The following is a 27,724-nucleotide window of genomic DNA, read 5'->3' on the forward strand; positions in this document are numbered from 1 at the left end:
CAGGGTGCATGAAAATAAGGCACAATTCAACTATAGTCCACAAGAGGGCGCCAACCACAGATAAATGGTCTGAGAGACCAGGAGCAGAGAGAACATTTAAAAAAAAAAAAAAAAAAAAAAAATTTTAATGCACACATTAAGTAAGTGTGGGGAAACAAGGCGCCTTGCCCTAATCTAGAGATCCCCAGAGGTAGAAGGGACTAGGAAGCCCACACAATGTCCCTCATGCAGGGAAACTAGGAATATTCATGCTGCAGCCTCTGAGCGGAACAAAAATGCCAGTGGAGGGGCAGAGACAGACGTCGCCGGAGGCACCCACCATAGATCTGCCAGCTATCAGGCATGAAGTGTGTGGCGCGCGAACCAGGAGAGGAAGTGCTGCCTGACCTCCCGGTCCACACGCTCTCACGAGAAGGGGTGGAGCCATGTACGGCCATAGCCCCCCGAAAAATTGAGAGGAGATGACGTAGGCTGGCTCTGGGCCAAAAGAAGGGCGGCCATATGCCGCCAGAGCCCTGCAAACCCCCAGTGGGGAAAATCATTGCCAGCAGAAGTAGGAACAGCAAGGTTGTTCAGGGAGTCGGAGAGGAACTCCTGTGGAGGGAGCCGCCGCAAAAGATCGCAGATGACCTCCAAATGACCTAGTACGCAGAAACACAGCACGCCCCCCCCCCCCCCCAAGGGACCTGAGGGAGCCCCAACATTATTTCCCAATATAGGAGAAAAGTGTGTGTGGGGGGGGGGGGGGGGGGGAGAGGGAATATACTCACCTGTCTTCTTATACTCACCTCAAGATGTCTTCAGCCAGCTTTTAAGTCACCTACATCACGTCATGCTGTGAAAGACAGGACAAGCAGGGAAGATAGGGGGACCTGGACCCAAAGGTGCAACCCCAGGCGCTGGCCATTGGCGGGAAGGGGTTAACGGTGCATACTTTTGTCCCATGCCCCTTAGCCGCATATGGGGGGGGGGGGGGGGGGCTGGGGGGGACAGGTAGCCCCATGCTCCTGAACCACCACCTGAAAAAGGAAACAAAAGGGAGTAAAGAACCTAACTAAACGGCCCTTACTAGAAAATAAGAAAAGACCAGGTCTGGGGAGCTCCCAGACCTGTCTTGCCTCCTGCTGACGCTAGCTAAAACTGATTACCCCAGTGTATCCTGCCAGGGAGGAGCCAACTTTTTTTTTTTCTTCCTAGTGTCAGCGCCTCCTAGTGGCAAGAGCATATACCCATCAGTTAGGTGCCCCCCCCCCCCCCCAATGAGGAGCGACCAAGAAAGGGATTTTACAGTAAGCATAAAAATCTCCTTTTTCCCTCCCTTTATTTGTTTAGTTCCAATACACACAAAGGGAATAAACGTGTATAGCAAAACATGTGTTACTGCAGTTTTTTTTCTGTGAGAAATAATTCATTTTCTAGAAAAATTTCAGGGGTGCCAACATTTACGGCCATGACTGTATGTATATACACATACTTTGATGCCCTTTGAAGTCAATGGTTAGCTAAATTCACAGGAGCAGAAAATATCCAGCAAAATACAGAACGTGTGACCCTAACTCAAACAGTACATATGTACTCCTTAACATATATGTATGTGGTACATATCTGATTTTACCAACTTTGCCACATGGGACAACCCCTTTAAGATCACAACTGTGAACTAAGCAATGATGCAGTGGTAGGTGCATATATATCACCCAGGTGCAAAAAAGGTGCAAGTGTGTCACACAAAAAGTCAATTTCAAGCCCTTCTCTGAAAGGAGAGCTCCCCCAACCACCTTCCTTTATCCTCTTGTCTAGGCCCAGCAGTAGTCCAGGGTCGCTGTCCCCCCTTCACTGAAGCTCCAGATGGAACACCAATGCTCCCAGCTTCCACCTGGGCGTTAACCCAAGTTACGAAAAGCTGTAGACTAGGTGGCATTCTTACTGAAGCAGGGACCCCGGGACTTCAGGGAAGTGAAGAACCTGAAAGCCATACACATCTCCCCTAGACCTCCAGTGGGATGCTTAAAGGGGTATTCCAGGCCAAAACTTTTTTATATATATATCAACTGGCTCCGGAAAGTTAAAGCAGATTTGTAAATTACTTCTATTAAAAAATCTTAATCCTTCCAATAGTTATTAGCTTCTGAAGTTGAGTTGTTGTTTTCTGTCTAACTGCTCTCTGATGACTCATGTCCTGGGAGCTGTGCAGTTCCTATGGGGATAGTCTCCCATCATGCACAGCTCCCGGGACGTGACATCATCATTGAGCAGTTAGACAGAAAACTTCAGAAGCTAATAACTATTGGAAGGATTAAGATTTTTTAATAGAAGTAATTTACAAATCTGTTTAACTTTCCGGAGCCAGTTGATATATATAAAAAAAGGTTTTGCCTGGAATACCCCTTTAAAAGGGTGCACTCTTATTGAGATGGAACTATCCCTTTAATCACCCAGAATTCAGTCAAAAAGAAAAACTGTGCAAACTTTTAAAAGTTGTTTAATGTAAAAAAATACTTGACGAGACATAACTTTAATAGCAAAGATTTAATACAAAAAAAAAAACAAACTGAAATAAAAATATAATTAATGCCAATATAATTTTTTTTATTTAAACACATTGAGGCAAAATTCATGACGAAAAAAACGTAGCTAGTAGTGCTAGAGAATAGCGATTACGATCTACTCAACAACAGCTTAACACCCGGATTTAATGTCTTGCTAGAAAAAAGGTGGAAGAAACAAATCCATGGAATACTATGATAGTCACTCTGGTATGCAAATGCTCAGCCAGAAATATGAAGTTCAGTACTGTAAAACTGTATATCCATTTTTTTTCTTCAAGTTTATCCATACAATGTGCTTTTCATGGCATAGGAGCTGCAGGGACCACAGGGGTGGCCTGGCGAGGTATATTGTACATGACACCAAGGAACTGGTCAGCAATGCGTCCAGCTTCTCGCAAACCACTCAGAAGAGCTCCATGAACAGTGGCAGGGTAATTCCGAATGGTATGCTCCCCAGCAAAGAACAAGCGTGGAATGGGCTGCAAGGAGGTGCAAAAGATGACAAATATTAGTACAAACATAGGGGGAAAAAAGTGAAACACAGCACAACTGGCAACATAGGTAGAGCAAAACAATGAACAAGAGAATACAGAAGATTCCTGCAATTCAGCATTACAAAGAACTATTACATGTTCTGGTCCAATCAGGACCTTTATATATAAAATCAGGACTTTTATATAAAAGTTATATAGTGAGCACAACAGAACCATTTGCAGCACCTCATTTGAGGGATGTGCTGCGGACTAATGAGGAGTTTAAGGGTCACATGATCTAATCGATCGGCCCGGTCAGCCGATTGCTTGGTTTTCATATATTTTATTTACAGGGTGGGAGGGGTTAGGGCTGGGGGCAATAATCGGACCATTTGGCTGTTAATCACCCCATGTAAAAGGCACTTCTAACCCTAATTCATGTACTAAACCTAAAGAGAAATTGGTACGTTGCAGATAGGAAAAGAAAAAGAACAACTTGGAAGCAGTCAGGCCATTGTACACTGTATATGAGCTGCATTAGTAATGTGTCTATTCTGAGATTAAATAATATTAACAATATTAATAATAAGAAGAAGAAAATCTTTTCAATAGTGAAAACTTACTTGTGGTGCTCCAGGAATGGCCGGGCCTGGGGTGATGGGTTGAGCCATTAAATCATAGTCGTTGCCAGATGAGCCAGCTGCTACATAAGAGTAGGATCCCCGAGCCCATGGGTCAGCACGCCACCTGCTTACAACTGTCTCTTTTGGCTGAACATAAATAAAATACATGATAAATTTGTATCAGATTAATAAATTATATACAAATGGAATGGTCTTAATATAACAATGTGAAACAGGACTCGTAAACTTAGTGAGAACATAGCCTATAAGTGATTTTTTTTATTTTATTTTTTTTACTTACTTTTTATTTATTATTTTTTACATCTATACCCCCCAAAATGATTTCAAAATTATTCATACCATCATTTTTGCAGAACATAAAAGTCTTTCTTGTAAGCCTGTAACAGCCCATTAGATCACACACAATGGCCCTCATTTACAAACAGGATTCCTACTATTTTTGTCAGGTTTTGCACCTAAATTCTGTCCCACGGACCATGGGACAGAAAAAACCTGACAGAATCAGAATCACTCTGAGTAAAAAAAAAAAAATACTAAATAAGTGTGGTTTTCGGGAAAAGAGTCATTTTTTGGGAAGAAAATCCTACACTTTAACCTCTTCAGGACGCCGGGCGTATGCATACGCCCTGCATCCCAAGTCCTTAAGGACATGGGGCGTATGCATACGCCCATGGGAATTCCGGTCCCCGCGGCTATCTAGTTGGGGACCGGACCGGGATGCCTGCTGAAATCATTCAGCAGGCATCCCAGCACATCGCCCAGGGGGGTCCTGAGACCCTCCCATGTCGGCGATCGCAGAAAATTGCATGTCAATTCAGACATGTGATTTTCTGCTAGTCTCTGGTGACCCGATCACCCGGAAAATAGGGATGATCGGAGCTGTCAGTGACAGCCCCGATCATCCTGAGGGCTAGGAGCGAGGTCGCAGTGCTGCGATTTCCTCCTATCCCCTGCCATTGGTCAGAACTGATTCTGACTAATGGCAGCGCAGGACAGCCAAAGGATGTCTGGGCATGCTGGGAGTTGTAGTTTTGCAACATCTGGAGGGTCACAGTTTGGAGACCACTGTTCCAGTGGTGCCCAAACGGTAGCCCTCCAGATGTTGCCAAGCTACAACTCTCAGCATGCCTAGACTGCCCAAGCATGCTGGGCGTTGTAGTTCTGTAACATCTGTCCCTTCAGATTTAGCAATTTTCATGAAATTTTTGAAAATTGCTGCTCTACTTTGAAGCCCTCTAATTTTTTCAAAAAGCAAAAATATGTCCATTTTATGATGCCAACATTAAAGTGGACATATTGTATTTGTGAATAAAAATTTAATTTATTGGGAATATCCATTTTCCTTACAAGTAGAGAGCTTCAAAGTTAGAAAAATGCTAAATTTTCATGAAATTTGGGGATTTTTCACCAAAAAAGGATGCAAGTAACGCCGAAAATTTATCACCAAAATAAAGTAGAATATGTTTCGAAAAAACAATATCAGAAAATTTGGTAAAAGCGTTTGAGTTATTAATTCGTAAAGCGACGGTGGTCAGAATTGTGAAAAAGGGCTCAGTCCTTAAAGGGGTATTCCAGGCAAAAACTTTTTTTTATATATCAACTGGCTCCGGAAAGATAAACAGATTTGTAAATTACTTCTATTAAAAAATCTTAATGCTTCCAATAGTTATTAGCTTCTGAAGTTTTCTGTCTAACTGCTCAATGATGATGTCACGTCACGGGAGCTGTGCATGATGGGAAAATATCCCCATAGGAGCTGGACAGCTCCCGACACGCGAGCCATCATTGAGCAGTTAGACAGAAAACAGCAACTCAATTTCAGAAGGTAATAACTTTTTTAATAGAAGTAATTTACAAATCTGTTTAACTTTCCGGAGCCAGTTGATATATAAAAAAAAGTTTTTGCCTGGAATACCCCTTTAAGGTTTAAAAGGGCTGCATCCTTAAGGGGTTAAAGCATGTATAAAGTTTCCGAAAGCAGAGTAAATTAGTAAATACCATGGGAAAAAAAAAAAAGGTTGGAACAGCCAAAAAACACAACAAAACCTACAACTCCAGTCTTAGTAAATCAGGGCCAATATTTTGGAAAAAAAATTTCAATGCAGTTTTTGTGTGCCAGAGCATAAAGGGGGAATTTATGAAGATTTTTTGTAGTCTTTTATTCTCTGTAATTGTTGCATAACTTGTCGCACGTGATTGTTTGTGTAAAATGTGTGCAACTTTTTGCAAAGTAATTTTTTACTGCAAAGTGAACAACATTTTTGATTGCTAGCGTCATATCACAGGCCATGCACATTTAATAAATTTAATGTATGTACAACTATCACAACACAAAATTAAAGGTGTACAAAAATTGTTCACCTATGCCATATTGGGGGAATTGATAAATTCGCCCCAATATGTTTTCAAAGAAATGGAAAAGTAAGAATTATACTTCTTTCTGCTGGATCTGGCTCAATAATTGCAGTGGTGTTTTCCCAGTCTCTCTCTCTGCATATAATAGCCCTGTGAAGACTTTAGTGTAGTCTTACAAGTCCCCTTGAAACCGCCAAATGCGGAAGCAGTGTTTTTGCAACATTAGAGCTGTTTTTTTTTATGGTACAGCATTAGGCTTTCCAACATGAAGTGCCATCAGTGGCAGCCCATGAATTAAAAGGGGTTATTTTTTTTTTTTTTTTAAAGCTCCTGTCTGTCTCCAGGTTGGGTGTGGTTCTGCAGATCAGTTCCACTGAAGTGAATGGAGCAAAGTGGTAATACCACACCCAACCTTGGGACAGACGGGGAGCTGTTTAAAAAAAAAATAAGAATAAAAAAAAAAGAAATTGCCTCTATTTTTTCTATTTCTGGATATCCCCTTTAACATCTTAATGACACAGTGTGAATGCCATAGCTGTGTTCGTAAACTTTTTTGAGCCTCACTTTCGTCTTAAAAACAAATAGAAAAACTGAATAACAGCTCAAAACAGTGTGAAAAAAATGGATAAACCCATACCTGAGGTACTGCACTGCTTCCAAATATCCCTTTCAGAATAGCCAAACAACGTCCAACTATAACATCATCGCTGATGTTTTCCATTATTCCTGCGGCTTCTCCTGCCACCAAAGCCAGCAAGATTGGTGCTGATATAGAACATGAACAAAAATGTACCTTTTAGTTTTGCCATTCACTGGTTATATTTGGGGAGATTTATCAAAACCTGTCCAGAGGAAATGTTGCCCAGTTGCCCATAGCAACCAATCAGCTCATTTCTTTCATTTTACAGAGGCCTTGTTTAAAATGAAAGAGGAGATCAGATTGGTTGCTATGGGCAACTTTTCCTCTGGACAGGTTTTGATAAATCTCCCCCCTTGTGTACACAAGAAACTGGTATATAACTGTTCAATGGTAGAAAATAAAATTACCTTTATACAGATTCCAGAAAAGAAACAGCTCCCCTCTGCTCGCAGTGGTGCTGCCAACGTGCCCAAATAAATTAACTGTGGGGTCCCAAAAAACTCTGTCAAAACATAGCACCACCTAAAAAGACAAATTCCAAATCGTGAGTACGTTTCTCCATGCACAAGTGATATTATGTCTGCTGCTCCTGGTACCCAACCACTTAAAAACGTCATAACCAGAAAGGTTATATCTGTAACCAGAATCTTGTTACATGACAAGTTTAAAGGGTTATTCAGGAAAAAAAAAAATTTATATATCAACTGACTCCAGAAAGTTAAAACAGATTTGTAAATTACTTCTTTCAGTACTTATGAGCTGCTGAAGTTGAGTTGTTCTTTTCTTTCTAAGTACTCTCTGATGACACGTGTCTCGGGAACCGCCCTGTTTAGAAGCAAATCCCCATAGCAAACCTCTTCTACTCTGTGCAGTTCTCGAGACAAGCAGAGATGTCAGCAGAGAGCACTGTTCAGCAGCTGATAATTATTGAAAGGATTAAGATTTTTTAATAAAAGTAATTTACAAATCTGTTTAACTTTCTGGAATATATTATATATATATATATATATATATATATATATATATATATATATATATATATATATATATATATATATATATTACATATATATGCACACACACACACACACACATTTTTCATTTCATTGAGGCTTGGTTTACACACAGCATTTTTGTGAAAATGCCATGTCTTTCATGACTATTTTGTGTGCTGTCAGTGGCCAGATGTTACATTAAAAGCAAATATAAAATGCACTGCATAAACTGTGTTTTGGTTTTTGCCATTTTATTGGGTAACCACTACCCCCACAAAGCAAAGCATAGCATTCTATGGTTATTGAGAAGAAGTCTAGTGCTAATAAAGTTATAACTTTATTAGCACTAGATTTCCTCTCAATAACCATAAAATGCTATCTGATCACGGGGTCCAACTGCTGGGATCCCCCACGTTCTCCTGCACGGGGCCCCGGCACTACACTGCTAGAGCACATTTCGTACCCTGCACATCAGCTGGTCAAAACACGCCCCCTCTATTCATCTCTATGAGAGAGGCGGAGACCACGGAATGCTGTGTCTCCACCTCTCCCATAGAGATGAATGGAGGGGGCGTATTTGTACCAGTAGACCTTCTGTGTGCAAAACGTCATACACAGCAGCTCAACAGGGGCCCCGTACAGGAGATCGTGGGAAGTCCCAGCGGTTGGACCCCCGCCCCCAGGCAGACATTTGTCTATATTATTTATAAGGGAAAAATTTATTAACACTGGATTTCTTCTTTGAAAAAATAAAAAAACACATGTAAAACTATCCCTAAATAAAAGGCTCTATATATATATATATATATATATATATATATATATATATATATATATATATAAAAATGCATGCTACGTCAAGTGTATACAGCACATGCCAAGTTAAAAGCAGAGTATTGTAATAGTCTTATAAGAATTACCGTATTTTTCGCCGTACAAGACGCACCTTTTCTTCCCCAAAACTGAGGGGAAAAAGTCGGTGCGTCTTATACGGCGAATACACCCCTATCGCGGCGGTCCCTGCGGCCATCAACGGCCGGGACCCGCGGCTAATACAGGACATCACCAATTGCGGTGATGCCCTGTTTTAACCCTTCAGACGCGGCGATCAAAGCTGACCGCCGCGTCTGAAGGGAAAGTGACACTAACCCGTCTGTTCAGTCCGACACTAACCCGTCTGTTCAGTCCGACTGAATAGCCGGGATAGTGCTTACAGGACACCGGGAGGGACCTTACCTGCCTCCTCGGTGTCTTCTCCGTTCAGGGATCCCCTGTATGGCCGGCGCTCTCCTTCCTCGTCATCGCGTACGTGCGTTGGTGTGCGCAACGACGTGATGGAGGCGATGGAGAGCGAGGATACCCGGCCGGCAGCAGAGACGTTCCAGAGCGACGGGGACACGGCGACAGCGATGGAGCGACATCCAGGCCAGTGGCGGCGGGTCCGGAGCGGCGGGGACACGCGAGTATTACCTCCTATGCAGTGGTCTTCAATCTGCGGACCTCCAGATGTTGCAAAACTACAACTCCCAGCATGCTGGGAGTTGTAGTTTTGCAACATCTGGAGGTCCGCAGATTGAAGACCACTATTGGGTTCAAAATCTTTATTTTTTTTTAGATTTTGCTCCTATAAATTGGGTGCGTCTTATACGCCAGTGCGTCCTATAGGGCGAAAAATACGGTAGGTCATATGGCCATAATTTATCTCACCTTATTGAGATTTCCAAAACCCATTCTTTGAACAGCCGAAGTTTTCCATTCTGGAAGTGGAGGGACGAACTGTACAGCTGGCGGCTGCTGTTTTAATACACCCAGGGGCAGAGTACAAAGCACAGCATCGCACTTGTAAATGAACGTTTGACTAGTGGAGCGCGTGTTCACTGCTATGACTTCACATCCTATACACAGAAGGTAAAAATTAGACTGAAACATACTTTATATATCCTGAAAAACTAAGCTTTTAGAAAAAAAAAAAAAAAAAAACATCCACATTATACTAAAATCAGAGGTTTGTAAACTTAATGGGGGGGGGGTGATCCATCAACTCCTGTGCAAAGGAACAGCTGACTAGGCGCCCCTAGCAACCAGATCGCTTCTTTAATTTTTAAAAAGCCCTGTGCAAAATGAAAGAAGAAAGCTAATTGGTTGCTATGGGCAACTGGTCAACTCTTCCTCTGCACAGGTTTTGAATAATCTCCCCCAATTTTTATTTTTTTTATAACTTAATTTGTAAAACTTTTATAAATTCACCCCTTTGAAGTAAAAAAATAAAAATAATAATTTCAAGTATTCCTCACATTCATACAGTTTTATGGCCTGATATAGTATAATATTCATTTTGAGGTTTTACAACTTTTTGCAGCACTAGTGGGATAGAGTGGCTATAAAATAGTTATTCAATAACATTCTATGCCCATTTTGACAGAAACTTGTTATACACAAAGAATGTTTCTCTAGAACCTACCAGAAGCGGTGTAGCGTACTTGTCGGACAGCAGTGTTCAGTTTGATATCGAGACCTTCTGCTAATGCCACAGGAACACAGGAATAACCATTCCGTACCGTTAAATGGCTGCCAGTGAACTCAAAGTCATCATCCTGTAAAACATATGTAACTACGTTATACAAAATAACGCAGGGTGCCAACATACGGTAGGAGAAGACTGCAATACAAATTACCTGATCCCAGTGCTTCAGGGAAAGTGTAGAAAGCGGGGTCGCATTAGCAAATTCTAAATTAGCAAAATGCCAGTCAAGTATCTGTCTGTCCCGCGAGGATAAATACACATCACTAGGAGAAAAAAAATGGAAACTGTAATAGATGCAAGCATGTAATATAGTATTTCTTCAATGTTCCCAATTCTGAAGGAACTCAATAAATCTCCCATAAAAGGAACACTCACCTAGGAGGATTGGCTTCTAGTTCTTGTAATTTCTCTTCAAGCTTCCCCTGGGCCTCTGCCAGCTGATCGTACTCCTTGAGTGAACAAAAAATAGTAGTTATGTAATGCTATCAACATAATAAAGTAAGACAAAACTAAACAATGAAACACAATTAAAGAAATGTATCAAAAGTTGACCAGTTGCCCATAGCAACTGGTCACCCATGCTAGGTTTTTTGCACCATTTTGTTGTTTTTATTAAGGTAGGTAGAGTACAGGGCTCGAGTCCTGCAGGAATGCACAGGAACAGCGTTCCTTTGCTTTTTCCAGAGGAGGAATGCAGTCCCTGTTACACTAGTCCTGCAGGACTGACCTCTGAATTATTCTTACCCTCCCTCTGTCTCCTCCCCCAGCCTGACTACTAGATGCTGGATTACATGAGGAGGAGGTTTGTTACAGTGTGTCACCCCAGTAGTAAGGATATTACATGAGGGGGAGGTTTGTTACACTGTGTCACCCAGTAGTTAGGAGATTACATGAGGAGGAGGTTTGTTACACTGTGTCACCCAGTAGTTAGGAGATTACACGAGGAGGAGGTTTGTTACAGTGTGTCACCCCAGTAAGGTAATTACATGGAAGGAGATTTGTTACAGTGTGTCAGCCCAGTAGTAAGGTGATTACATGAGGAGAAGGTTTGTTACACTGTGTCACCCAGTAGTTAGGAGATTACACGAGGAGGAGGTTTGTTACAGTGTGTCACCCCAGTAAGGTAATTACATGGAAGGAGATTTGTTACAGTGTGTCACCCCAGTAGTAAGGTGATTACATGAGGAGGAGGTTTGTTACACTGTGTCACCCAGTAGTTAGGAGATTACACGAGGAGGAGGTTTGTTACAGTGTGTCACCCCAGTAAGGTAATTACATGGAAGGAGATTTGTTACAGTGTGTCACTCTTATACTCAATAGGCAGCTGTATTCCTGTGGCCTGTAAGATCCTGTGGCCTGTAAGATCCTAATCCTAGAACCGTGCAAGATTTCAAGTTTTAGCTTGGACACTATTTTTTTTTTACTGTGCAAACTCGGGGGTGTATTAGAAATCTTGGGTGAGTTCCCACACTTTTTTTTTTCCAGGACTTGCCCTCTGGTAGAGTAGATACACAGGAAAGAAGTATCAACCTTACCTGTAGGGTCTGTTCACACGTACAGCATCCAGCCCATGTTTGATGAACAGGATTTGAAGCTGCAGATTTGATGCTGTGTTCAGTCATTTAGTTTCCATTGAACTCTGCAACATCAAATATGCTCAGGATACTGTACATGAGAATAGACCCTTAAAAAGGAACCTGTCACTAAGTTGCACCCTATATAATGAATAGAGGTTAATATCAGGTGTCCTATCATGCCTAGAAGTCTGCTGGCATATCTATAAATGTGGAGAAAACCTTTTGTCACATGCAGTATGTAAATGAGGCTCAGGTAGTCAGTTGGCTGAAGTAGTCAAGGCTCATATTCAGGCTCTAATACTGCCTTTATAGGTATGATTGAGCAGCTCAGTCAGGACATAGTGTTATTGCTCACAGCTAGGCTGTCAATCATGTCTAGATAGGTGTAATTAGTGCCTGAATAGGCACAAATAGCCTGGGGCATCGTGACTACTTCAGCATGCATGGTGACTACTTGAGCCTCATTTACATACTGCGGGTGACTCTTATAAAAGTTGTATTCTCCACATTTAGAGATCTGCCAGGAGACGCCCAGACATGGTAGGACAGATAATATTAACCTCTATTGTGCGCCGCCATTCCCATTCGTTATATTGGGTAACCGATTCCCTTTAAGCTTTTTGTATCCACTTCATTTGTGAGTCCATCTATAGACAGTCATTTATTGCCATTATACCTATATTATGGTGCAGCAACAAGAATAAGTGAACTGTAATTGCTGTGTTTTTTTTTTACAATTTTACCTTTCAACCTATGAATGGTGCACTTCATCTACATGTGCCAGATAACAAAAAAAAAAATAAGGAAAAAAAAAGGTAATACATGAAGATATCAATACCTTGCAAAGTGCGGTCAGATCTCTGTGCTTGCTTTTCACCAAGAACTCAGCGGTGATATCTCGCGGAGGCTTTACATCAGAAGCCTCTTTATATTGCTGGTGGAGCTCTTTTATCTTCTCTTTTAAATTAACCATCTGTTAAAAGAAATACCAATATAGGATTAAAGAGGTTATTTTTGGAAAATGCAACAGGTATTTAGAAAACGTATTTTTCTTCTTACAGTTGAAAGAAACTATAAACTTTATTCCTAATTTATAAACTGCTTAACCTGGAGACTAAGACATCAAAGCATTTAGAATTACAGTAACATGACATGATCGGGGCAATATGCAAAGTAGGGATCGACCGATTATCGGTTTGGCCGATATTCACGATTTTGGACATTATCGATATCGGCAATTACCTTGCCAATAATGAACCGCCCCCCCCCTCCCCGAGATCACCGCCACCACTCCATTGCCTCCCCCATCCCCTGTTTTATAATTACCTGTTCCTGGGGCCCAGGGTCCGCGCTACTTCTAGCTCCTGCGATGTCCTCAACGCGACGTCACAGTCAGTGCGCACAGTGAGAGTTCATGACGCCGCCGGAGCCAAAAGTAGCGCGGACCCCGGGAACAGGTAATTATAAAACCGGGAATGGGGGAGGCAATGGGGTAGAGGCGGTGGTGGATGGACTAGGGAGGACCCCAGGACAGGCAGGGGGAGAGAAGCGGGCAGCGGCAGCTGGCCCCACAAAAAGCCGCTGCAGTTAACTGATTTAAAGCTCCCGCTTTAAATCATTGATCTGCAGCGGCTTCTGCGGGGAAGGGTGGGTGAAAATAGCCGATAACTTTATACCGGTATCGGTATAAGTTAACGGCCTGAAAGGTCAGATTATCGGTATCGGCCCTAAAAAAAACAAAAAAAAAAACGATATCGGCCGATCCCTAATGCAAAGTGAACAAACATCGGCTTCAGCTAGCAGCAGCTTTACAGTACAGTAGAAGTGAAGATGGTCTAAGTATAGCCTAGCCTACTCAGCTACCTATTAACCAGCGATCTCTAATTTTTGCTTTTTTTTCCCCCTTCTTGCCTTTTAAGAGCCATAATGCTTTCAATTTTCCACCTACAGACCCATATGAGGGCTTTTTTTGGGTCACCAAGTGTCCTTTGTAAGAACATCCCTCATTTAACCACAAAATCTACAGGAAAAAAAAAGGTAATTGCATAAATATAAATATATATATATTTATATATATATATATATATATATATATATATATTTGTGGGGCAAAATTATTATTTTTTAACTTTGTACGAAAATAAGTATGCTCAAAATTGTCCTCTTCTAATCTCTAATAATTAAATTTTTCTGTATACAAGGCTGTATGAGGGCTCATTTTTAGTGCACTGATCTGTAGTTTATATAGGCATCAGCTCCACTGAGCAACCTGCATCTGTAATGTAATATTTTTAGATGCCGCAATAAACTTTGGTCGTGGCGTCTGAAGGGTTAATAACGGACATCACCCTAATAGCCATGGGCCCCGGCTGCTGATAGCAGCTACATGACTGTTTCTTCTGCATATGAATGGGTATATGTACGGAAGCACTTGTGCTGATCAGCTTAAAGCGGTACTCCCACCTTGGCAAGATATCCCCTAAACACGCAATAGGAAATAACATTCTGATCGAGTGCTCCATAGATAATAAATTGTCCGCACATATGCACAGTGTGCTTTGTTCTAATTGGCATTTGACCTCCATTCTACAGATAGCAGACGTCCCCTACAGATCAGCATGTGTATAGGGGATAGCATGCTGAGATAGGAAGAACCCTTTAGGAAAGTGGTTTTATATGTATACATAAGCAGAGGAAGATATTGAAAGTGGTCATGTGACTGCTACTTTTATAATGTAAAAGCTGTATGTTCCATGAAACTGGCCAATCCTTTTAAATTGAACCAGTCACCAGATTTTACCCTATTATGTAATACCCTGCTCATACTATGTAATACAATAACCAACTCTACCGTGCACATGTTCTATCTAGGTCACTGGTGCTATCCAGAGGACAAAAACATGTATTCTGTCAAGTGCCCTATGCAAATTACTAACAAGTAGGCATCAGGGTGAAGTCAAGGCCACAACTCTACATGGCCGTTTGCCTATGACCACCCCTCGGCAGGCATAATTGACAAGCAAGGAGCTTGCCAAGGCCTGAGATCGCTTACAGACTAAGGACGTGTTCACATGTGCATATTTTCTGCTGCAGATTTGATTCAGCAGACTTTGCTGCCCATTGAAGTCAAAATACGCATGCGTGAAGGGTACATTCACATATTGAAGTCAATATTAACAAAATTTGCAGGTAATCCGCCCGTGTGAACGTACCCTTAAGCAGGATTTCCTGGTTGCAGACAGTGATAAAGCAAGCACCTTGCTTGACAATCATGCACGCCGAGGCATGATCATAGACAAACAATTACAAGTTTTAGCTTCAACTCCACCTCCTCCTTGCTAGAAATTAGCATATAGTGTGCGACAGAGTAAAAAAAAAAATTTCTGGCTTGCACCAAAGGCCCGATATAACATGGACACGATAGGAATGATTTTTTATTGGCACATAAAAGGGTATCAGTAGTTTAATAGGGTAAATATACAAATGCTTAAATGTATAAGAAAAGGATATTAACCACATTAACGTATACCTTATTCAATAGTTCTTTTAATTCTTCCTGTGTTTTCACTATTTTTTTCCAATGCTCAATTTGTTCATCTTTAACATGTTTCTCTTGAAGTCTTGGGGAGTGAAAAAAATTAAAATAAATCATATGCAAGTTTCTGTACGCTGTGCATATCCGTGTTATTCAGTGTCCAAACATGGACAATATTGTATAGTATGCTTACAAAAAGGGGCATGCAGAAGAGAACAATATGATGTGTTACCATGTCGAGTCATATCTATATTTAATGCTATATTCCTTGGGAAAAATATGAAGCCAACTTACTGTATAACAACTTCCAAAGCTTGTCCTAGTGAGACAGGTTTATTGTTAAGAACATTAAAATCTAGCTGATGGCTGAGGTAGGAGGTGGCTTCCAATAAACGGTTAAATTCTTGTTCTACCATTTCATCCTTTTCTTTTGGCACCTAAAATAACAGAATGTAACAAATAAAAATAGTATACTAAGAAAAAATACACTAAGAATAACAAACGAACATACACAACAAAGTAGGACTAAAGCAGGAGAATATTTACCGTATATACTCCAGTATAAGCAGAGTTTTTCAGCATGATTTTTCGTGCTGAAAACACCCCCTCGGCTTATACTCGAGTGAACTCTCCGCCCTCAGTGGTCTTCAACCTGCGGACCTCCAGATGTTTCAAAACTACAACTCCCAGCAAGCCCGGACAGCTTGCTGGGAGTTGTAGTTTTGAAACATCTGGAGGTCCGCAGGTTGAAGACCACTGCGGCCTTCAGCATCATCCAGACCCCCCACCCCCTTTAGTTTTGTACTGCGGGTCGTTAGGGTGAGCTGGTCCGGGCCATCTGTGCTGCAGGGACCGTCCGGTGGGGAGGGATAGTCGTTTCAGGCTGTCCATCTTCACCGGGGGGGCCCTCTTCTGCGCACTTCGGGCCCGGCCCCGGAATAGTTACGTTGCCTTACGACGTACAGGGACGTTCATGAGCAACGTCCCTGTGCGTCGTCGTCAAGGCATCGTCTCTATTCCGGGCCTGAAGCGCGGAGAAGAGGCCCCCCCCGGTGAAGATGGACAGCCCGGAACGACTATCCCTCCCCACCGGACGGTCCCTGCAGCACAGATGGCCCGGACCAGCTCACCCTAACAACCCGCCGAGCGGAGGTGAGTACAAAACTAAAGGGGGTGGGGGGGGGGGGGGGTCTGGATGATGCCGAAGGCCGCAGTGGTCTTCAACCAGTGGACCTCAAGATGTTTCAAAACTACAACTCCCAGCATGGCCGGACAGCCGATGGCTGTCCGGGCATGCTGGGAGTTGTAGTTTTGGAACATCTGGAGGTCCTCAGGTTGAAGACCACTGTAATCAGACATTGACAAGCAGTGATGGGGGGGGGGGGGAGGTGAGCTGATGACAGGTGGTGATGATGAAGGGGGCGGTGGGATGATGACAAGGGGGGAAAGATGACAAGCGGTGATGAAGGGGGGTGTGGGGGATGATGACAGGGTAATGATGAAGGGGGGGGGGGGGGATGATGACAGGGGGGGATGATGATGAGGGTGTTAATGACAGGGGTCTGGATGATGACGGGGGGGTGATGTATTTCCCACCCTAGGCTTATAGTTGAGTCAGTAACTTTTCCTGGGTTTTTGGGGTAAAATTAGGGGCCTCAGCTTATATTCGGGCTGGCTTATACTCGAGTATATACGGTATGAGAAGTGGTAAATGAAGCCAAGTACAAGAGGAACAATTAAAATATTAAAGTCTAAAATGTAATTCTGCAGAAAGATTAAATAGACATGGATGGAGAGAGCCATGCCCATATGCTGCCACCTTTTCATTCAATTTCCACTGGCATGTGAAAGCAACAACACCAGGCAGAGCAGGGGGTCAAAAGACCAATGTTCTAAGAGGTGGAGGTCCCAGAGGTTGGACAACCACCTACCAGACATTTACTTGCATATCTGGTCAATGGTTTATATTTCAATTGACCAGATCTGCTCCTATGATCAGTGGTCTAGCTATAGGGGTTGCAGCAGGTGAGAACGGGCGATATCTAGTAGAGTAGGGAGAAGTGTTACCTTCAGCAGGAAATGAGGATACCATGTATTCAATCACAGCAGAGTTCCTTTTAATTCTTCAGTGAATTTAGATGTTTACTACCATATATAGAGCTAAGCTGCTGTATCCAAGTCACTTAATAAAAGCTTGATTCACACCTATAATTCATCTCCTTCCAATGCAATGTCAGTTTAGAATTGAAATTTTTGTGCTTCCATTAGACAGTCTACTACAATTTTTATATGTAAAGCAAACAAAACAGAGACAGACACATATCTATAACAATTCAGGAAAATTTAAATATACTCCTTTCTTCATAAAATTTACTAACAGGCATCTTACAGAGCTAAATCTGCCATGTACTTCATTAAAGAGAAAGTGGCCTTCTCCTAACTTGCCCATTTAAGCAAGTTTCTTGAATTTATCCGCAAGATAGAGGATAAGTGCCATATCCAGCGGGGGGGGGGTGAAGACCATGGTCGTACAATCCCCCCCCCCCAGCGAGCACTCTCCCAGCTCCTCGGACTACTTCTTTAAAGGGTTACTCCAGCGCTTAGACAGCTGTCACGCCTCCTCCCATAGGCTTGCATTGAGGGGCGGAGCGTGATGTCACATGCTGCCGGCCCCGTGGTTGCTGGTAATCAGACCCGGAGCAAACATGCTCTGGGGACTGATTTTTAACTGGGGTGCTTCGTGCAAGATCACGGGGATCCCCAGCGCGGGGGGACCACCGCGATCAGGCATCTTATCCCCTATCCTTTGGATAGGTGATAAGATGTCTAAGTGCCGGAGTACCCCTTTAACACCTAAGAGGGTATGTAGTAGAGATGAGCGAAGTTACAGAGAGTCGATTCTGCACGAACCTCGCAGCTCGGTGGTTGCTTACTTTAGCCTGCATAAATGAGTTCAGCTTTCAGGTGCTCCGGTGGGCTGGAAAAGGTGGATACAGTCCTAGGAAAGAGTCTCCAGCCCACCGGAGCACTGAACTCATTTATGCAGGATAAAGTCAGCAACTGCTGAGCTGCGAGGTTCGTGTAGAATCGAATCACTGTAACTTCCCTCATCTCTAGTATGTAGACTGCAGGCAGAACTTTTATGGCTATACTAGGACCATGACAAGAGGGCACAGAAGATTGCCAGTTTATGGTAAATATACAGCTGTACATTGGATTTTTCAACTTGTAAACATTATCATAAATCAAAACATACAATACAATGAAAATTGCAGTATAGTAAAAGAGTATTGACTTAATTTCTGTACAAGTACCGCTTGTCCATTAGCTTCATAGAGAGGGCATTTTTGCTTAATTTTTGCCAGTTCCATATTGACTTGTTTGCTGATGACAGCCATTGGATTGCCACCTATAGAAAAGTGAAGACTGTAATGTTCCTATACACGCACCACAATAGCAGAAAATGTAAACATTTTAGAAGAATGGTTTCACACATTATTTTTTAACACATCCAATTCGAGCTGTGGCAATTGTTTAATACATCCTTTGTAGTAAAAGTTTAAACAGCTCCAATGGAATTATCCACAGACACAAGGCCATAATAAGGGTGGGTTTCTATATATTTTTATGCAATTTTGAGGCCAAACTCTGGAATGGATTTAAACAAACAGAGAAGTCTCAGGGAGAAATTTATCAAAACCTGTGCAGAGGAACAGTTGACCAATGTTCCAAAGGAAACAATCAGATTGCGTGTTAATTTTTAAAAAAGGCGAGAAGCAATCTGATTGGTTGCTATGGGAAACTGGTCAACTTTTCTTCTGCACAAGTTTTGATAAATCTCCTCCTCATTCTTTCCATTATGCATGTCCTCCATTTATGATCCATTCCTGCCTTTAGCTTCAAAACACCTGATCCTGAGATCACACCATAAACAATCAAATTAACTGTTTAAAATTACATTTATTTTATATTGTTTAAAAAGAGAAGTTAACTTACCAAGTCCAGTGACTACCATTGCACCCAAGTCTGCAACATAATTTCCTTTACGGAAGGTAGCGACCCTTCCTCCAACACGGTCCTGTATAACAAATTAATATTACTTCATCTAACATCCCGATAATCCACACAGAAAAAAAAATAGCCCCTATTGTTAGCCAAATGACCAGTAATGAGGCATGATATACACTGGATAAGAGGAGAAAAGGTAAGTGGAGCTGATCCAGATGCCAGTTAGAAATATCCCAGTAGGCAATGCAGATCTTTCATTACATTAGAAAACTAATTCAGAATAGTAAAGCGTTGATGGTAATAAAAACTTGAATGGGTTTTCTTTACTAACCCTTGCTTCTAAGAGAGTAACATCCATCCCAAAACTTTGCAACTGGCGAGCTGCAGCCAAACCAGACACTCCTGAGCCAATAATGATCACCTTTCCTGTTTTCTTGGCTACAGAGGACAAGAAACAAGATGGTTAACATATGGTCTGAAATTCTGCCCTGTAAAATAGAAACAGTTCACGTATCAATGCCTTGGGCAAATTATATACTGTACATAATAAGTCAAAAGTGTAAGGCCAGGTTAACATTGATTTTAAGGTTCTGGTAGAGGCATCTGATGCAGATACTGTGCTATTTTGCCTGGTTAAAGGGGTTATCCTGGAAAAAAAAGTTTTTATATGTTATCTGGCTCCAGAAAGTTAAACAGATTTGTAAATTACTGCTATTAAAACATCTTAATCCTTTAAGTACTTCTGAGCTGATGAAGGCGAGTTGTTCTTCTCTGTCTAAGTGCTCTCTGATGACACCTGTCTCAGGAACTGACCAGAGTAGAAGCAAATCCCCATAGCAAACCTCTTCTACTCTGTGCAGTTCCCGAGACAGAGATGTCAGCAGAGAGCACTGTTGCCAGACAGAAAGGAACAACTCCGCTTCAGCAGCTGATAAATTAATGGAAGGATTAAAAGATTTTTTAATAGAAGTAATTTACAAATATGTTTAACTTTCTTGAGCCAGTTGATATATATAAAAAAACATTTTTTTTCCTGGAATAACCCTTTAAGTTCTAGGAACCAACATGAAAACCTGACAGTCCAAATTAAACTCAATGGGGTTTGTTAGGTGCCGCTGGTCTTCTGCAGGCATCAGATCCATATTTTATTTGTTCTGCTCTTATTACGGAGCAGAGCAATGGAGAAAAAAGTAACAAGGTGTTCATCTAGTGCAAAATAAGCAGGTCTGGAATAGGAACAGCTGAAAGTGGACTTTCTTCTTTTCTACATTAGTGTCAATACAGGAGCCGTTACTTTTATTACAGCATACAAGATTAGCAGAAAGTTTTTAAAAAGGGGTTATCCAGGGAAAAACTTTTTTTTATATATATCAACTGGCTCCAGAAAGTTAAAAAGATTTGTAAATTACTTCTATAAAAAATAAAAAAAAATCTTAATCTTTTAAGTACTTATGAGCTGCTGAAGTTCAGTTGTTCTTTTCTGTCTTAGTGCTCTCTGATGACACCTGTCTCGGGAACTGTCCAGAGTAGAAGCAAATCCCAAACCTCTTCTACTCTGTGCAGTTCCTGAGACAAGCAGAGATGTCAGCAGTGAGCACTGTTGCCAGACAGAAAATAACAACTCAACTTCAGCAGCTGATAATTATTAGAAGGATTAAGATTTTTTAATATATGTAATTTAAAAAAATGTGTTTAACTTTCTGGAGCCAGTTGAGTGAGTGAGTATGTGTGTATGTATAACATTTTTCCTAGAATCCCCCTTTAAGCATTTGTTGAAATTTTCAGTTTCTCACTTGGTAAAGGCTTCAGTCTCTTGTAGATCCCAAAGTTAATTAACCCATGTCTTTCCAGATAGCAGTGTATTCTGTGAACCAGCACAGAGTCACCTACGTAAGAAAAAGAAAAAATTAAAATCTGACTTTTTTTTTACTTTTCAACAAGTATAATTTACTTTAGCTTAAAGTGTACCTGTCGTCAACAAAAGCTTTTTATATAAAAATTTCGATAATACCATTAAATGTATATTTGTAACATACATTGGTTAAAAAATGTTTAAATTTTTGAGTGAAAAAATGCAGTCCTGCAGCTATTGTCTGTGTGTCTCTATAATGAGTCCAAAAACAGGAAGTGAGGGCAGGACAAGCAGGGATCTGTGCAGACTCCTGGTTTGTAAATCATCCTGATGTATGAGCCAGGAGCATGTTATAGAGTCTCAGTGCACACTGTCCTGCTTTTTCTTAGTGCACAGAGCCCTGCTTGTCCACCCTCACTTCCTGTATTTGGACTCCTCATAGAGACACACATGCAATAGCTGCAGGGACAAAAATGTACACATTTTTTTAACCAATGTATATTACAAATATACATAGAATGGTATTATCTAGATGATATAAACTTTTTGTTGACAGGTAAACTTTAATGCCATAACCATATTAAATACATAAGAACTTACTATTATAAGGTGCTTCTAGCTGCTGAAGTGTCGCCTCAAATGTCAGCTGGACTTTTGGGTTGTCTAACCACAACTGCAGCTATAAGGGAGAAAAAGTAACAACATAAGCAAAAGCAAGTCCACAGCCACTAGTTGTAAATGGCCACAAATGATATGTATATTCATACTCACTGTACGATTCCGGATATATAGGAAGACTTTCTGAGTTGGTTGTGGGCCACTAATAATATCAGGGAAGCACGCTGCCTCTTGGGAAGTCATTCTGTCATGTGGAAGTCTGCTCTGGAAGGCTGCACCCTCTACACCTGAACAGAAAGGAAAGCTTATTCTTGGTAAAATGCAAGCACACTAACTACCTGACCTGATGAATGACCAATGAACACTGCATTGCAGTATATCAGCATTTCAGCACCAGCATGTTTAGGGTAGTGTCACACAGAGCGTATCCGCAGCATATTTGACACTGTGGATGTGCTTCCGGCAGTCACAAAGTGACTGCATAGCGGGCTCCCTATAACTCCCTTGTAGCGGTGGATTTCCCACCAACAGTCACGAGCTGACACAAACCGCTACCTGGCCGCAGCAGGGAGCTTGCTCTGCAGTCGCTCAGTGGCTGCCGGCAGCGCATCTCTGTGTGACCCTACCAGTCATGCAAGCAGCATGTTTAATGGATGTTACTTGCCTGCTGAAAGGAAAGTCCGAATGGACTGTCCTGTTAGAGTCTACTTAGTGTTTTGGATGGCATTTTGTAAGATAACAATCATCATGAAATATAAGGCTCTGTAGTCTGTTCATATTTGTTTTAAAGCAGCATTACATATGACATGGTGTTTTAGTACATAACAAAGTACTAAAAAAAACATTAACTTATAAGGACTTGTTACAACGGGAGAAAGGATCCAACCTGCAAGAGTTTACAATCTACAAGTATAGGTAGACGAGGGTAAAAGCCGGTCATAGAGTAGTGGCAGAAAGGTTGTTGGTTTTTCTGATTTGCGGGGGTCGTGAGTTCCAGAAAATAACAGATGCAATAAAATAATCTAGAATTTTTTTTCTTTTCAGGTTTTATTTGTATATGTGAAAATTGTTGTGGTAGTGAAAGAGTAAGTTTATGAGACCACTACAAACCACTTAGCAGCATCTACCTGAGGGCTCTTCTGGCTCGCTATCAATTTCTTCCTCTGGAGGAGCTTGTGGCGGGGGTGGTGGCACTTTCTTCTCTCTTTCTGCTTTTGCATTTCTCTCTTCTTCTGAATAATATTCATCTTCAGAAAGGTTGGCAAGGCTTTCATCCATCTCCCTGTATTCTACCTAGAAAATGTAAAAAGAACAAGAATGTGAATAAAATTTCAGCAGTTAGGTAACGTGACCAGCAAAGTCTCTTACTCAGGCACCTTCAGTTCACTAAAAGGAAATTCAGTGGGGTCCTTCTTAATAAACTCATCTACCCTTTTAAAATGGGCATTCCAGAAATGTATTAATAGCCTAACCTCAGGATAGGGCGCCAACATCTGATCGATGGGGGTCCAACACCCAGCACCCCTGACAGTCAGCTGAGGTCCCGGAATACACAATGCAGAACCAAAAGCAGGCCGCTCCATACACTGTAGTGGTCATGCTGGGTTACACTAGCTTCTATTAAAGTTAATAGGAGTCAAGTCGCAATAAGTCGGTATGGCCACTACACAGTATATGGAGCCGTCTGTTTCCAACTGTATGAGGGCACATAAGAAGCGCTATAGGAACATCACGTTGGTAAAAGTATTAATGATGGTTAGTAGACCAAGGATAGATGCGGATTACGATTAGTTGATGTGTCTTCATTGCATTACCATGTATTGTGGAGGCCTACCCTATGGGGTTGCATATGGAAAGCAGTAAGGAGAGTTGTGCTCTCTAACTCTAGAGTTCCCCCTCTTCTGTCCCTGCCTTTTGAGGGCCCCCCTCCTTAATATGGTGGCCTCAATCACAGTGCCGTTACCTAGCCTGTTTGTAAGTGAGGGAGAAAACAAAAAAAAACTAGAAGAGATAGAAAATGCTGTAATATACCTTAATTGTGTTGCCGATGTTCCAAGGGCTCAGGGGTGTCCCCACTTACCACAAATGAAAAAGTGACAATCACACCCAAACATTATTAAAAGGAAAACAGTCACCCATTCACCCACACTAAACCAGATACATTGGGTTATAGTGTGGGTGAACAGGAGACCGATGCGTGATTTCTGACCTATATACATACCTGAAGTCCAACGCCCGGTCCCTCTGAAGTTTGCCTTGTTCCAGCGCTGAATTGTGCGCTGGAGGCAGGCCGCCAGCTGGATTTGAATATTCATCGGCGCTGGTCAGGTAAGCTCGTGCCTACTGAGAGCTCAAGTGACCAGAGCTGATGAATACTCAAAGAAGCCGAGCTTCAGAGGGACCGGGCCGGTACGTATATAGGTCAGCAACCCTGCAATAACCCGGTGTATCGGATTTAGTGTGGGTGAATGGGTGACCGTTTTCCTTTAAAACCAATGGATATCAAATATATACACCTGGTTTAGAGATATCAAAAAATTTCTAGCTAGTTCCGACGGGTTTCCCCTGTACCAATTATGTCGGGTTCATCAGGGAACCATTTGGTTAGCAATTCATGAAGAAGGCCTTATAGATACAGTCATAGATAGCAACAAGTTATGTGTAGCCTAATAGTACACTGATAGCCACTCATATTATTGGTACCCCAGTAATGGCCTGTATATGTACAATACATTACAGGGATGTGGAAATTGTATTGCCCGTCGCCCGCGACATGCAGTTCCGGAGGTCAGGATAAGTTATTTTGCACTGCAGTTTTCCTTTAATGGGCCATACTTACTTATCAAGGACCCTATCCACCTAATGGTGTGACATACTGGTCTGCCTATCAAGTTTTTATTAACAAAAGACCTTATTTACATACTATTTGGGTTAACATTATTTTGTACCTGGACAAGTGGAATGTTATGAGGGACAAGTAGATTCGGCTCTGTTTTAGTCCATTGGACAAGTAGTTTAAAAAAAAAAAATTCCACACCCCTGCATTATGAAAATTGCCCGCATGTACATGGGTATAACTACAAGTATTGCTCACTGTTTGTCAGATATCAGTCATGAAGGGAACCATGTATCCCTTACTGTCTATGTGTGCCCCATGTCAGGTATCTCATAGATGTGACACACAGGACCAATGCGGAAATATGATGTCTTTTTATGAGGTGTTTTATTGCCATCCCAATATAATATTCTATGTTTATGCGTTGCTCCCTTATGTGCTACCTTAGAGTTGACTTCTACTTGCTAACTATCCGTATACTCTTGCATTGAGCCAAGAGCATTGAGCCATTGCAACACCAGTTAGTCTGCCATTTAAGATTTGTATCACCTCTGTGACACATTTTATAATTGTAACTAACGGATACTATCTAGACATTAAGACATTTATTTCTGCAATGGTCACGTTTTTGATACAACTGTGTACTGTGATTAGGTTTATAAGGGACTCTTATTTAGTAGTACTATTAAAAGTTAAAGGAGATATCCAGTGCTGAAAAACGTATCCCCTATCCTAAGCATAGGGGATAAGTTTCAGATTGCGGGGGGGGGGGGGTCCGACCGCTGGGGCCCCCCCGCAATCACCTGTACGGAGCCCCAGCAGCCCGCGGGAAGGGGACGTGTTGACCACTGCACGAAGCAGCGGCTGACACGCCCCATCAATACAACTCTATAGCAGAGCCGGAGCGCTGCCTTCGGCAATTTCTGGCTCTGCCATAGCGCTGTATTGAGGGGATGTGTCAGCCGTCGCTTCGTGCGGTGGTCGACACGTGCTATCTGGCCAGCGAGCCGGGGTCCTGTACAGGAGGTCGCGGGGGGCCCCCAGCAGTCTGACCCCCACAATCTGAAACTTATCCCCTATCCTTAGGATAGAGGATACGTTTTTCAGCACTGGACTACCCCTTTAAAGGGGTTGTGCGCTCCCCTGCCTTTCGGAGCTCTGCTCGCAGCGTCCGGAAGTTCATTACTCCGAACGCTGTGTGCGGGCTTCCGTGTTCGCGGCCGCCCCCTGGTGACGTCACGCCCGCCCCCTCAACGAAAGTCTATGGGAAGGGGGCGCGACCGCTGTCACGCCCCCTTCCCATAGACTTTGGTTGAGGGGGCGGGCGTGACGTCACGAGGGGGCAGCCGCGAACACGGAATCCCGCACACAGCGTTCGGAGTAATGAACTTCTGGACGCTGCGAGCGGAGCTCTGAAAGGCAGGGCAGCGCACAACCCCTTTAAGTTTTATCTAAGGATTTGGACCAGAGGTTAATTGTTGGTGATTTTTATAAAACAGCTGATCAGCAGGTTGCTGGGTGATGAAACGCCACAGACTAGATATTGATATCCCATCCTGAGGAAAGGCCATTATTAAAAAGAAACATAAATAATACATTAAAAAAAGTTCTGGAAAGCCCCACAAAATATGAAATGGGGAGACCACTATGGCATCAGTAAGGCATTTGGTAACTGATGTGCCTGGTATGGGAGCAGAATGCTTCGACATCGCTCTGCTTAAAACAAGGTTAAAAAAAAAAAAAAAAAGAACCTGTACACTCAAGACACACAGTGTTCAACAGGCCTAAATGAAGTTAATGGGCTACATCAGGTTTGTCTGGAATTTTTGACAGATCCTATACTGAAGGTATGAACCGACAGCGCAGAAGTTAGCCCAACCACGTGGTCAAGTCTTTTATGAGAAAGAAGAACTTCCTCTAAATTAATGATGAGTTTTCACCATTGGGAAGTCACTCTTTTAGGCTATACTGAATTAACAATTAACGTCTGCCATGGACTGCAGTAAAAGAAGAATACTTTCCTAGCCCCTTCCCCTGTCCCAGGTGTGGCCCTTTTCCTCCTGCTTCCTGAAAAGCTTGGAAACCGCCCACACAGGACAATGATAGGCTGAGAGGACAGTTCCTGTCTGCAAAAAATGTCAAAGTAACAGAGACCGGACAATTGGGCATCCAGCAGCAAGGGGGAAAGATCAGGCAGGGTAAGTACTCTTCTTTATTACACTGGGACATTTGACAAAAATATTCTGCCCAATAAATAAATACACTTTGAAAGGATGCTGCAGAAATCTGCATTCCATTGTCAACCCTTTGATTTTACTGAGCAAAGTGTAATGCTTCGTTTGCCCTGTGGTGGTGCTGCAGTGTAATTCAACACTTTCTGCATTCTTAGAACAGATCAACTGATTAACAGGATATAGGGGGAGATTTATGAAAACCTGTGCAGAGGAAAAGTTGCCCATAGCAACCAGATAGCCTCTTCAAAATGAAAATAGCAATCTGGTTGCTATGGGCAACTTTCATAAGTGTCCCCCATAGTAACCAGACTATTGTTGGGGGAAAACACCTCTTTAGAAAAAAAAGAGTCAAATGCCTGGCTATAACAATTCATATAAACAGCAGTATAGAAGAACTGTATACATTAATGTATTCAGTACAGTTGCAAATGAAGAGAAATTCTAGTTCACTGCCAGTCCTGGGGAACAAACAGTTAATACTGTCACTTTTGTTTTAAGCAGCAAGATTGCCAAAAAGAAAGGCAGATTGCCAAAAAGAAAGGCAGTAACTAGGACTAGTATTTAACTATAATGCACTGGTCTCCAAGCAGTTGCTTGGTATGCCGAGTGGATGTTTCACAACAAACAAAGAGCCACATGTTAGAGACCACCGCTAAAAGGGTCCTTTAATTCCCTCTTAGGGTGCGTTCACACGGAGTAATTCAAGAGGAATTTACTCGAGTAATTCCTCTTGAATTCTCCGCTCCAAACTAATTCACATCTCCTCTGCCCATTGACTTTAATGTTATTTCTGCTGGCCTGTTCACACTGCGGAAATTCTGCTAGCAGAATTCCGACGCTGAATTCCGTTCCGCTTGAAGAAAGAACATGTTCATTCTTCAAGC

General features: G+C 42.1%; 1 protein-coding gene across 4 annotated transcripts in view; it reads right to left on the minus strand.

Annotated features, from left to right (window-relative positions):
* Positions 1-2,466: 2,466 nt before the first annotated feature.
* Positions 2,467-27,724, minus strand: part of KDM1A (lysine demethylase 1A) — a 31,004-nt gene continuing 5,746 nt past the window's right edge. For 2 of the 4 annotated variants that reach the window (XM_056557028.1, XM_056557025.1), the window contains exons 2-19: positions 22,898-23,063; positions 21,924-22,057; positions 21,753-21,831; positions 21,094-21,186; positions 19,632-19,738; positions 19,289-19,370; positions 18,592-18,701; positions 15,587-15,729; positions 15,287-15,377; positions 12,596-12,730; positions 10,556-10,629; positions 10,332-10,443; positions 10,118-10,250; positions 9,364-9,551; positions 7,069-7,183; positions 6,659-6,786; positions 3,646-3,792; positions 2,467-3,028 (exon numbers count right to left, since the gene is read on the minus strand). In XM_056557028.1, coding sequence (XP_056413003.1) covers positions 2,849-3,028; positions 3,646-3,792; positions 6,659-6,786; positions 7,069-7,183; positions 9,364-9,551; positions 10,118-10,250; positions 10,332-10,443; positions 10,556-10,629; positions 12,596-12,730; positions 15,287-15,377; positions 15,587-15,729; positions 18,592-18,701; positions 19,289-19,370; positions 19,632-19,738; positions 21,094-21,186; positions 21,753-21,831; positions 21,924-22,057; positions 22,898-23,048 — 2,202 coding nt within the window. In that variant the 5' untranslated portion in view covers positions 23,049-23,063 and the 3' untranslated portion in view covers positions 2,467-2,848. The remainder of the gene's footprint in view (positions 3,029-3,645; positions 3,793-6,658; positions 6,787-7,068; positions 7,184-9,363; positions 9,552-10,117; positions 10,251-10,331; positions 10,444-10,555; positions 10,630-12,595; positions 12,731-15,286; positions 15,378-15,586; positions 15,730-18,591; positions 18,702-19,288; positions 19,371-19,631; positions 19,739-21,093; positions 21,187-21,752; positions 21,832-21,923; positions 22,058-22,897; positions 23,064-27,724) is intronic. The other 2 variants (XM_056557026.1, XM_056557027.1) reach the window with 2 other exon arrangements.

The sequence above is a fragment of the Hyla sarda genome, chromosome 2, assembly GCF_029499605.1.
Source record: "Hyla sarda isolate aHylSar1 chromosome 2, aHylSar1.hap1, whole genome shotgun sequence".
NCBI classification, from domain to species: domain Eukaryota; kingdom Metazoa; phylum Chordata; class Amphibia; order Anura; family Hylidae; genus Hyla; species Hyla sarda.